This window comes from Leucopleurus acutus (genome assembly GCF_964270905.1).
Source record: "Leucopleurus acutus genome assembly, chromosome: 3".
NCBI classification, from domain to species: domain Eukaryota; kingdom Metazoa; phylum Chordata; class Mammalia; order Artiodactyla; family Delphinidae; genus Leucopleurus; species Leucopleurus acutus.
In genome coordinates, this window is record NC_139145.1 from 58,087,055 (window position 1) to 58,099,698 (window position 12,644).

The following is a 12,644-nucleotide window of genomic DNA, read 5'->3' on the forward strand; positions in this document are numbered from 1 at the left end:
GGAGCCCAGTGTGGCAGACTGCTGTCGGCCTGAGGTGATCGTGGGCGTGTCAGGACTCATCATTTCTCCTCTTCCCCCAAGCTTCGAGACACCAAGTCCACAGATCAGAAGATGACGTTGTTGCACTTCTTGGCTGAGTTGTGTGAGAATAACCATCCCGAGGTCCTCAAGTTTCCAGATGAGCTTGCCCACGTGGAGAAAGCCAGCCGAGGTGAGGCAGATTGGGGTGAAGCTAGAAGGTGGTTCCAAGCCCCAGAAATCTCTGCACGGGGTAGGGAAAGAAGACTCAGTCTAGATTTTAGATCCTTTTCAGTTCAGACAATTTTAAGGAACGGGAGAGAGCACAGGCATGATGTCTAAGCCACAGGGAGGAGTATCGGGCAGAAGAGAGGTCTCCATGTACAGAAGTGGGAAGCACTCTTTCCCTTCTTAGGGAAACACCAGACACCAAAAAACAACTAGAAGAAAGGCAGGTATTTTTAGTTTAAGTCAACAGTTTTTCTCATTCAGAAAGCGTAGACTGGATTAGCAAAAACCAGGCCTCACCGTCCTGGGACTAGGCAAAGAAAAAGCAGCATTCAGTAGAAATGGGAACAGATTTCTGCCCACCCTCTATATTTCTGTGTAAGGTCTCCTTCCTCCCAAACCCTGTTCTCTAAAATAAATGAGACCAAGATCCCGGGGGATTTCATAGATTCTTGTTAAATTAAATGAAGCCTCTCTTCTCCTTAGTATCGTACAGCTTATGGAGGCTGGAGGTTTAATCATCAAGTAATTTATAGTTTCACTGAAAAGCTGTGTGAAACAATTAGAGAGCACGTGAGAGGACTAAAATAATTAAGTACCAGCTGGACGTACAGACTGGAGCAGTGCCCTGAAGAACAGAACAGGGTTTTGAGACTGGAGGTGGTAAAAGCGCTTGCTGTCTGTTTTGTGTCTACTTTAGTTTCTGCTGAAAACTTGCAAAAGAACCTAGATCAGATGAAGAAACAGATTTCTGATGTGGAACGTGATATTCAGAATTTTCCCGCTGCCACAGATGAGAAAGACAAGTTCGTTGAAAAAATGACCATATCCTTTCTTGAAAGGAGGGAGTTGCCCCCAGGAAAAAAAAGAACTTCCCGTGGGGGGACAACAGGATAGATACGATGATACACAATTTTTCCTTAAAAAATGGTTTTTCATTAAAAAATGGTTTTTCATTAAATGCATAGTTCTTGAAAGCATTCTCATTGTTGTGGTTTGCATCAAACCATGCAGATAAAGTAAGAGTCTCCCTTGAGACCTTGCCCTCTGCCCCATCTCCCCACCTGCCAGACACACACACCCCATACTACACACACATACATATTCCCTTCTCCCTCCCCTTCCCAAAGATAACCACTGCCACTGGGCTTCTCTCTGATTTGCACCCTAATGAATGTATTTTAGTAAAAATTGCACTGTACTGCTTTAGCATTTAATATGTTTGGCCCTGTTTCCATAGCAGTATATGCAGAACAGTCTCTTTTTAAACTGCCACTTCCTATTCTTTAGGAATACCATAGTTTATGGTTTACCATTCCCGTTTGGATGTTTAGATTGCTTCTGGGTTTTGCTAATGCGCCGTGTTGCGCATCCTTGTGCCTGCCAGTACACATCTGTGAGTCGTCCTCAGGGCCAGAGAAGTGGGTCTGCGTCCTGGTGTTGGTTCTTTACTCTTTGGCTGCACAGCTTTGTGAAGGATGCACAGGAACAGTATAACAAACTGCGGATGATGCACTCTAACATGGAGACGCTCTATAAGGAGCTGGGCGAGTACTTCCTCTTTGACCCCAAGAAGGTGTCTGTGGAAGAATTCTTCATGGATCTGCACAACTTTAAGAATATGTTTGTGGTAAGCAGGGTATACCTGCCAACTGAAGCTTTCGTGGACCTTTCTCACTTTCCACTGGGTTCATGTTGGTTGGTGGTGGGTGTGTACATGTGTGAGTGCATACGTGCCCACGTGTTCATTTTCTCCCCCACAGCAAGCAGTCAAGGAGAACCAGAAGCGGCGGGAGACAGAGGAGAAGATGCGGCGAGCAAAACTGGCCAAGGAGAAGGCAGAGAAGGAGCGGCTGGAGAAGCAGCAGAAGAGAGAGCAGCTCATAGACATGAATGCTGGTAAGAAGCGAAGGCGAAGGGCCGATGGGTTGAGACAGGAACATTTGGAAGGCTTCTCTGTCTAGAGTCTAGAGGCCAGAGAACAGCTCATGTCTGAGCTCAACTGCTGGCAAATGATTTTTGGCAGCCTTCTTCCTCCACGATCCTGATGCTGGACTTTAACCCCGACTCCGTTACATGCACGTTCCAGTGCTCGACTCTCAGTTTTTTCCCTCCTTTGCTGGTTCTGCATTATGTCTCATCTCCCCAGTGATTTAGTATTGTTGTAACATGTACTCTTGCCTTCTGCCTGTCCAAAAATTCCCCCGTCCGGTTTTCATGCCCTCTAGTACATCTTTTGTTCTTTTTCCCAAACTGTTTTCCTGGCCCTGCTCCTGTCTTTTAATGGCTTGCCTTCGCTTTCTGCTTATTTCACTAAGTATTGTGTCCCCAGTACCTCAGCACAGTTGTACACACCTATCAGATTGTAAATGGATTGAACTTCTGGAAAGGGGGCAGGGGAGCTGGCCACCCTCTTCTTTCTTCAGCAGAATCTCTATTTCACTCTCAGAAGCATGTCTTTGTTGAAACATATGGCCTCAATTACTGGCCCTCTGTTTCCTGTTTCTGCTTCTTTCCTGCTGCCGACTCCCTGCCCCTCTCTGGCTGCTCTCTCTGCGGGCAGCGGAAATCCAGCATCCATTGCACACAGCCCTGAGCTGGTGCCACCCTTCTTGAACCTGAGGGGCTACGAGCCATCTAAGTAAAGAGGTTCTCTGGGCTGCTGGGTCTGGCAAGAATCCATGCTTTGCTGAGCACGAGTGGTGAGGGCTGCTCTGACACTCCAGCTCCCGGGGACTTCTCTTTGTGGCACGATCAGGGACCTGAAGCAGCAGAACTGCCTGCATTTCTGTCTTTTCTTTATATTTTTGGGGGAAGCAGTTCCCCTGCCCTTACTCCAGTTGTATATAAGCCACAAACTTTGCTCTAGTAATGCCATTAAAAAAGCCCACACCAAGTATCCTTCACCTTCCCCCATTCTCCCCAGGCCTCTAGGCTTTGTCCCCAGTTATTGTGTAGGACGTAATAGGGAAAGGTGGAAGTCCAGCTGATTTGTGGGAGTCCAGCTGATTCGAAGGCTGCACACAGTCGTCAGGCAGCGCAGGGGACCCTGCCCTGGTCCATGTCCCCAAGGGCAAGCAGATGAGGTTGGAATGTAGGGCAGCTGCACTGGTGGTGTTTGGCCAGCAGGCGGCACTGGGAGCAGTGAGCCCAGCCTTGTGGCTGGCAGCCTACCGGCTCCTAGGGATTTCACAGTTTCAGATTTCACCACCCTTAGCTGTTGCCATGGAAACGGAGTGGGCTGGAATAAGGATCCTACATTAACTCTTTGTATTCCAACCAGAAGCTCCTCTTAGATGCAGAGCTGACTTCCGGAAGATGCAGCCACTGGGGGCAGTACTTAAGTGAAATACACTCTTGATCAGTGGTCTCTCATCTTTCCTCAGCCCTGCTCTGAAACTGAAACCAGGCTTTCCGTGAGAGGTTTATGTAAATTGGAGTGAAACACTTCAGGATAAAGAGAGAGTGATATAATTCTTTATTAATGTCATAATCCCGGTCTCTGTACGTATCCCAGTCTTGCAGTCAAGCAGGTCTACACTTTTCTGTGCTAGTTCTGATGGGGGTGGGAAGGGAGGAGGGCACTGCAGGAGAATTATGCAAGGTTTGCAGTGGTTGGTAACCAGTGAAACCTTTTGTTTTAACCATTTTCAAACAGACACGAGTAAACATGGGCTGTGAGACTTGAGGTTGAGCCCTCCGTGTGCTCCAAGCCCCGAGAAACTGTGGGCGCGGGCAAGCAGTTCAGTGGCAGTGCATTTTTTGTGGGGCTCAACACATGAGTGCTACTCGGGCTGAAGCGCTTACATCTCTGTTTTTGTTCATGACAGAGGGCGATGAGACAGGTGTGATGGACAGTCTTCTGGAAGCCCTGCAGTCAGGCGCAGCATTCCGGCGGAAGAGAGGACCCCGTCAGGGTAAGTCAGCAAGTGGAGCCCAGCCTGTGTGTTGAAGGAAGGCAGTGAGGCCTCTCTGCTCCTGGTCCTGCTTGTCTTGGGCTAATGAGCAGGCAATGATGTTCTGAGGGTTTAGAAACTTCCCCACAATAGTCCCTGCATCTAGAGTGGATTACCTGGTCCTCTTCCAACCATGTTAGAAAGTGCTGACTTGGAGAACTAGGACTTGAGGGACTGACAACAGATATTACATTTGATTATTCTTGTATCTCTCCTCATTCTTGAAGCAGAAACGTAGAATAAGCAAACCACTGTGCAGGACACAGAGATGTGAGTAGGCGTTTGTGTATATGAACAAAAAATTTGATGTAAATTCAAAACTGTACATTAGATGTAGGAATACAAAGAAAATAAGTCAAGAGTCCTTACTCTCAGCTTCACAAGCAGAAGAGAGAGAGAGAATAGAAAGTATAGAACCCTATAGAGAGAAGGCGAGGCATCATTCTCCCCAGATGTAAGAATGTAGAGGAGCATCTCAACCGAAGGATTGTGCTGTGTCTGAAACCTGCCTTTTTCTTGGGTGTAACTGGCCTCCACTGCACTTGCCTTCCCCGTTTACTCCCCCGCAGCCTCCTCTCCCGACCTGCAGAAGATTTAAGTGGATTTTGTTGAGCCAGAGCCTCTAAGAAGAATTATGGGGATAGGAGGACAAATGATCCAGGCGTTAGTATGGGGAAGGATCAACGGTTAAACTGCCTTTGAGGGAAGTATATAGTGGCCAAGAGACTGGTCCAGAAGAAGGTATGGCCAAAGCTGCTCCTCATGACCTGCGCCACCGAGTCTGGTGAAGGCCCTTTGGGGCTAGGCATGATGGCTTCTTTCCTAGGTTGAAGGGTGGGCATTACAGAAAAGGCAGCATTAAGAGTTTGTACTTCTGAGGTGGCTTAAGCTATGTTCCCTATTCCCTGGCTGGTGCGCTCTGTAGGCCTGTGTGATAGGAGCTTCACTTCAACGTTATTGTACAGATGAGTTGTGTGGTTTGCTTTGGACACTGCTTAGCTATTAACAGTCGTATCTGTAGGACCTGTAGTACCCGTCACAGCCTGTAAAGGTGACCTTATGATCAAGGGAATGGAGCATGTTAGCCCACACAGAGTCAGTGTCCTGGCCCAGACGCTGTAGATCACTATGAGTTTCTTCGTGAATGGCTGACTGCCTGCTTCTGCCAATACTCTGAATACCCAGAGGGAAGTTCCCTCTGAGGGCTCTTCTGTAGGACTTCAGAACCTGCCCCAAACAGAAGAATCCCTCATTACAACTCTGACCTATTTCCTGGCATCCTCTGAGTACAGGCTTTCTGGAGGGGAGGAGAGGTGAGTGTGCTCGACTTAGGTCTTTCTGGGATAGCGTGTTTAGTCGTGTAGATCTAGGTTTGGGCAGAGTATGAAGCTAGTGGTATTTTTGGTGTGTTTAGTCTTTAGAGATTGTTGCGACATTGTTTCCTCCCCACCATATAAGGTGATGTGGCCTGCCGTTAAGCGTTTCTAGATAAACAAAAATACATTGCCTCTCCCTATTTTCCTCTATCCTCTCAGCTAAGTGCCAACCTTCACTGGACTTTTGGTGGGGAATTCCCTTTTAAGCTTCTTCCTGTAGAACTAAACCAGAATCCCAGATGCTTCCTGGACACAGGCAGCCAGACATCAGTGGCTTCCCTCTACTGGAGAGGCCCCATTCTCCACTTCTTCCCAAGTGAGAAACCAGGACTTACAGGCCAAGGAAGCAGGGATTTTGTTAGAACCTAACCTTTCAGCAGAGGACCTGGGTCAGTCAAAGTGCTGTTTCCCAGTGCAAGAAGGACTAGGAGATTCTGAAGCAAAAAGAAGGTGAAAATGAGAACTACGTACTTTTAAAATTGGCTCCATCTTGTATCCTTATCTTTCTGGGGTCACTAAACACACCGAACATATCTGGGAGAATCAGGGGAGACATTTCTAGTTACCCTGGTAACCCCTGTAGACATTGGTACATTCATTTCCGAGAAAGTGACATGGCCTTCCATTAAACATAAACAGAAGGCCAGGCATCACAGTAGAGTGCAAAGAGCATAGGACTAGGTAGGCATCAGAAGACCCAATGTCACATCCAACTGATGCTGCCTAGATTACCTGAGACAAGTTTCTGGGACTCAATTTCTTCACGTCTAAAATGAGAGTTGGGCTAGAGTGGTCTCCAGGGCCCTTTACAGCTTTAGTATTTTTTTTTTTTCCTACCGTGACAGTAGGATTAAGAGGAGAAGAAAAGAAAGAGGCTGGACCCAGAAGGCCACATTGTAAAACTATAAAGGTTTCCCTCACTGGCTGCCGGACTTAGCTGGTCCACCCAGTGCCTGGCCGTCTCTGACTGTTCCTGCTGACTAATTTTGAGCTAAAAAACCGAAGCACTATCATGCAGGTCTGCCTCACAGCCCTCCTCCGTCCCAGAAAGGCAGCTGTCCATATTGAAAGACACAGCCTTTGCCCTGGGATTTAAAGGAATGTTTAAAAAACATCTTCTGGTCTCTGGAGACCTGAGGGAGTGACCAGTATACAAAGACCCATTGAGGCGTTGGAAGAGGAGCGTTACTATCAGGGCTGGTTCATTAAAAGTGACGTGTAAACTGCTGTGATCTGCAGGGTGTGGGAGAACAATGCTTGGAGTGTCAAGGGGAAGAATCCCTGTGATTGTATTAGAGCTGCTATTTCAGGCTGACGATTGAGTCAGCTTGTGGTTTTAATGACTCAACTTCATCTCCATGTCTGAATTGTGGCTCCTTATATACAGGCCATCTGCTCACTGGGATAAAAGTCAAGGAAAGAAAGAAATTCATCTCCCTCTCCCGATTTCCTTCCCTCTGCCACTTCCCAGCTTCCAGCTAAGCTCTCCCTACACTGATAGAACCTTAGAGGTGGGACCAGCGCTGAAGCCCTCCAGTGATTAGCATCTTACCTTCTCGTAGGTAACAGGACTTGAGACCCAGATAAGGTCTTGCCAAGATCTACAGAACTGGCTAATGATAGAGCCAGAACTGTAACCCACTGCTGTGAATCCAAGTCCAGGAATATTTCCACTAAGCCTATGTGAGGAGCAGGAGATGACAGCGAGCCCTCTGTGTAGGCCAGAAATGCTCTTTCATACCTTCCAGCAAGGAGAGCCCTGGACATGGTGAAATTGCTTCAGGGAGTTTTCCAGCGACCACCTGTCTAGAGAGGTTAAGAGTATATCCTCTACCACCACTATTTCTCCCTCCACTTCTGTAAAAATAGGACAGGAATTATAATTAGGAGTGTTGTAGACAATAATGAGTTCTTTAGGATGGTAATGATTGCCCCATCTGTCCTAGTTTCCTCTTCCCTAAGGAAGCTTATTAACAAGAGTACTTCCTCCTTAGTAGTAGTTCCTAGCCTGTGTGTTAAAAATATCTTTTTTCCAAATCATTAACCTTTTTCTAATTCATCCATACTAGTGTTATATGTCTGATTTCGCTGGTGTTTTTATCTAGCTCACCCCTAACTTCTAGAAATCTGGCCTCAGAGAGCTTTGGCCAATGTCTCAAGATTGTTCCCTTTTCCCCACAGTCTGTGGGACTACTAGGAGCTAATAATCCTCCCTGGTCCCGTAGAATCAAAATACGTATCTGCTTCTGTGGCTACTTTTCATCGTCTTAACAAGTACCCAAGTTAGGGAAAGGCTGGGAGAGGTTGTCTTCTGGATAGTCAAGCTGTTCAACATAACTGTGGCCCTGAAGCCAGAGTGGCAGCCAGGATTCCTCGATTCTGTTCCCAGTTCCAACGAGAGTTTTTCTCTTTTCTGATTCTGACCTTAGGCCACATCAGGTCCATGCCTAGTATCCCTACCTTCTAGGCTTAAAAGGGAAATTTTGGTCTTTCCTGACTTACCATCCACTCAGGTTTTATGCAATCTGCAATGCGTCAGAAGCTTTTTGAATCTAGGAAAATACAGAGACGTGCTTGATTAGGTACAACTGGTATCTTCTTACTTTTAGAGGAAGAAACCAAAGAGAGGAACAGCTGAAGATACTTCACACTTGTACTTTGACTTTTCCCATGTTGTCCAAGACAGGTGTTCCTGAAGACCCAGTGTTCCTTTTCCCTGGGTCCAGAGTCAAATTATTTTAACATATACTTACCCCTTGAGTTACACACACACAAATATAGTTGGAATATCTTCTCACCTGCTCCTGACTGAATTCAAAGGAGCAGCAAAGTGATAATCAAGCCACTGCCTTTTCTGGACATGACAAGTAGGGTCCTAGAGAAGGGAGCATTCCAGAAAAAGAGCAGAAACTCAGCAGGACTGAGGAAGATTTTGCTGGAGATAGGAGACCATCTTAGTCGCACTCCTACGCACCCTTTCCTCCCCCGTCCGTCGCTGAGGCATCATTACACGTTCATAATCCGAGGAGTACTTTGTGTGAAACCCTATAGTCTTGGTCACACACCTTCCCCCATAACCAGCTGAGCCCTGTGCCTGCCAGCCAGGGTCTTCACTATTCTTTCTCCTCTTGGTAGACAATCCTGCGTGTCCCTGGGAGGAGGAGGAGGAGACCTGTAAATTGGTAACCTGTGGACGTGCTGTGTGCTTCCAGCTGACCCGCGGGTGGCCTCTGCCGTGTGAACACAGTGGCTCTGGGTCATGTTTCTGCAGAGGCTGACAGCCCTGGTGAAGACCTGGGCCCTCTGACCCTGTCTGGCTTCCGTCCCAGCCAAAGCTTTTTGCTGGTCTCAAGAAGGCAAAGTGGACACTTTGTTCACTGACCCTTCTGGGCCTCTTCCTTCCTGCTCGTGCCCTGCCGCTGCCCTGGCCTGCATTTAGGGGCGCTGGCCTTCTCTCCTCTGTCTCTGCTTCTTTAAGGTTTAGGCACTGCTTTCTCCACCCAGCTTTCCCATGACCCAGCAAGCTGTTTTGTTTTTTGTTTGTTTTTTAATTGGATATAAATCACATACCTAAAATTCACCCTTCTAAAGTATACAATTTACTGGGTTTTTTAGCATATTCACAAGGTTGTACAACCAGCACCACTAATTCCAGAACATTTCATGACCCTAAAAAGAAACCCCACGCCCATTCTCCCCACGCCTAGGCCTGGCAACCACAAACCTACTTTCTGTCTCTGGATTTGTCCATCCTAGAGATTTTACAGAAATGGAATTATAGCATCGGTGGCCTTTGTGTCCGGCTTCTTTCACCCCTGGCAGGCAGCTCTTTGGGACCTGCAGTCTCTCTGCACTGCTTGTAGGGCATGGGAAGAGGCAGAGAGCATGAGATGGGCATGGTCCCAAGGAACGGCTTTCTTGTTGAGGATACTGGGACCATAAATGTGGAGTCCATGAATGAATATGAGTCTTGGGGATGACGCCCAGGAGTTAGGACAGTTAGGACAGAAACTCATGGACTGATTGGTTCTTCTCTTCCTATTTAGGGTGGCAACAGAAGCTTCACTACCCCTTAGCCCATTGGGCTAAGATTTCTTTGTAGGGTTCGTCCTGGCCATCCTTGACCCCAGCTCTGCTTTCCCTGACATACCTTTCACTACCCCTCCCCCTACACACACCCCCACACACATACTGCACACCTTGTAGAGCCCTTGGCATTTGGATCATCGCTGCTGCCCTTGAAGAGGTGGAAAAGAGCTCAGCGTGTGGGCACGGCGAGAGAGAGGGAGGGTTGGTGGAACCCCCGCGAGTGTGGCATCATGTGACGTCAGTGCATGGCTGCAGCTCCTCTTTGCGGGAGTCCCTCTGGCCGCCTGCTAAAGGCCTTCCTCTGCTTGGGACAACCCTGGCCAGGGCTGACTGAAAGTGATTTTGGCCTAGGAGCTTCCTGAGAACTGCCAAGAAAACAAAAACAATACTGTTTACTAAGCTTGAGTCTGTTTACTTCCAACAACCCTCTGATGAGAAAACAGATTTTGAGTACTTCTCTCTTTACATTACACTGCTGATACTTGAACTCCGTTGTGTCTGTCTAGCTGTATTGAAACTTCTTATACTGCTTTTCACACAGGAACTCAAGAGCTTGCTCTCCTACCTGTACCGTACTCTCATATTCCCTGCTTGCCCCCGTCCCCGCCGCAAAGGTATCTCCCATGTGTTCCTGGCTTTCTTCCCGTCCTTCTTCAAAAGAAGGGCCTCTGAACTGGACAGGGCCGCCATGTGTGCATGGCTTCTGGCCGAGTATCTGCCGTAGAGATCGATAGGGATTCGAAACTGGCCTTCCATGGATGAGATCTCTCATGTCTTCTCTTGCAGGCAACAGGAAGGTCGGGTGTGCAGCCATATCTCAGCTAGAATCAGTGCTGACCAGGGACGATGCCATGACCTGTGTTCCTGCCACGATGGCCAAGAGCGAGGAAGTCCCCACCATCCTTGAGGAGGCCAAGGAGTTGCTCGGCCGGGCAAGCTAAGCCAGGTCCTGGGGCCATGGCAGCTCCTCAGTGGAGCTCCAGACTGTCCCTGCCCTGCAGCGTGTGGGTGAAGGGTCACAGAGATATTCCTCTGCGGTGGCCACTCCCATCACCTTGACCCCATCTTTGTCTCCAGCCTGCTGCTCTCTGTACATCACACACAGCTTCAGCTGCCTGGAGGCCAGAAGGAAAGGGCAGGGTGGGGAGGCCTGAGGCCAACCCGGCCAGCCCTGGCTCTCGTATTACCAAAGCAGGCTCTGTGTTTGCTGCCTTAACCCCAAGTGTCTCCTCCGTTCTCCGTGGCCTCATCTCAGACAAGGCCCCACCTGCTTTCTCAGCCTCTACCTTTCCCGTGGGCTTTTGCCTAGGTCAGTCTTGCTGGGTTTATGCTTTTCTTTTGTGTTTTCTCTGGCCCTGAGAACAGCATGGGCTGATGAACCTTTGGGCTCTGTCCCTCCTTTCATTGCTGTCACCACCACCCCGCCTCCCTGCTCCTCCTGCCCCTGGCTCTTGTTATTACTAGGGGTGTGGCATTGGGAGCTGCTTCCAAGGAAGTGGGGAGCAAATCCCCCTTATCCCACCTTTTGGGAAAGGCCTCCCAAAACAAAAAGAACCTGGACCACTTTTATCTGTTCTCCTGTGGCCTAGGCCAGAGCCTAGGGCGGGCAGGCATGGCACAGGTGGGACCTGCCCCCAGCCTGCTGCCATGCTCTGTGCCCTTGCCTCTCTGGACCCTCTGCACCAGCCCTAGGCTACTGAGCCACAGGCCCTTCTCACGCCCTCCCTAGAGCTTTGGTGCATCTCATCCCAACACCTTATCCTCTGTCTCCAGGGAAATGGGAGGTGGAGCCTCCTGGCTGAGAAATTGTTTTGCTAAAGGATCTATTTTTATATGAATTTTTTTTTTTTTTAAGAAAAATAACTCTTCCTTCCTCCTTTCCCCTCCATAATATAAGAGGCTTTGATGGCAGGTTCCAGAGTCCCTGGGATTTCTCCCCACAAGCCTCAATTCTGAACAAGCCCCTGGACCTCCACCTCAGCGCTCAAGCCTCTGGGCCCTTGAGGCCAGTGCAGACTCTCTCTCCCAGCATCTGACTCTGGGGCAAGGGGAAGCTCTTCTCTTGTTGAGCTGGACCAGGCCTAAGAGTAGTGGGAGCTCTGAAACGACAGAGTTTTTATAAATTTAATATATTTATCAAGCCAAATGTGCAAATGCTAACTGGCCACTCTGGAGCAGTGCGCACAGGCTGTGCCCCACCCTGCTCTCTTCTCTGCAGTGGGCAGGCCAGACTCTTTGGCGGTCCCAGCCACAGGAAGCTCAGATTCTCCGGTCAAGGTGACGCTTTGCCCTCCTGTGCTCCCTTCAGCTTCCCACCCCTGGGAGAGAGAATGGCACTGGTAGGACCTGGCGCAAAAGTATAGTTATTAGAGCAAGGGGGAGCTTAGGAGACCTAAGGGCGCCTGCAGGGAGGCCTTGAGGCCCGGAAGGAGGGTTCTGGTTGTTGGAGCCTGTGTGTGGAGGGGCAGCAGCAGCTCCTTTGCACTATTTCTGGGAGGACCGCGGTGCAGGGGCCTGCTGCTCCCCTAGGTCCCTCCTCCCTGCTGACATCTGGGGCTTTGACCCTTTCTTTTTTAATCTACTTTTGCTAAGATGCATTTAATAATAATAAAAAAGGGACAAAATGCAAACCTGTTCCCCTCACCTCTTGGGCTTCTGGGATGTCATCACCTCCAGTTTGTTGGGTTTGTTTCCAACTGTTAATAAAGCATTGAAACAGTACTGCCTTACAGCTTCATTTGTGAATTTCTCAACTGTTTGTCTCCACTCTCATCCAGGCTTCTCCACTCTCATCCAGGCTTCTCCACTCTTGTCCTGCCTCAAGCCCGACTGACCTGACAAAATCATCAAAAGGGTGCCGGCACCTTCAAGGTGCCAGACGCTACGATTGGGCGCAGGGCTAGAACTGATTCATACATAGTGGCTTCTGTCCCGCCATTTGCCCTCCGTAAAGGAGTAGGGCCCCAGTTCAGCCCCC

The 12,644-nt window shown here is 48.8% G+C and overlaps 1 protein-coding gene across 1 annotated transcript in view; it reads left to right on the forward strand.

The window, feature by feature from the left end:
- The window catches only part of DIAPH1 (diaphanous related formin 1), a 96,413-nt gene extending 84,025 nt beyond the window's left edge, over positions 1 to 12,388 (forward strand). Inside the window, exons 22-27 of the mRNA XM_082836892.1 lie at positions 82 to 211; positions 947 to 1,070; positions 1,711 to 1,876; positions 2,010 to 2,145; positions 4,077 to 4,163; positions 10,454 to 12,388. Of these exons, the coding sequence (XP_082693018.1) occupies positions 82 to 211; positions 947 to 1,070; positions 1,711 to 1,876; positions 2,010 to 2,145; positions 4,077 to 4,163; positions 10,454 to 10,608 (798 nt within the window). The 3' untranslated portion in view covers positions 10,609 to 12,388. The remainder of the gene's footprint in view (positions 1 to 81; positions 212 to 946; positions 1,071 to 1,710; positions 1,877 to 2,009; positions 2,146 to 4,076; positions 4,164 to 10,453) is intronic.
- Positions 12,389 to 12,644: the final 256 nt, after the last annotated feature.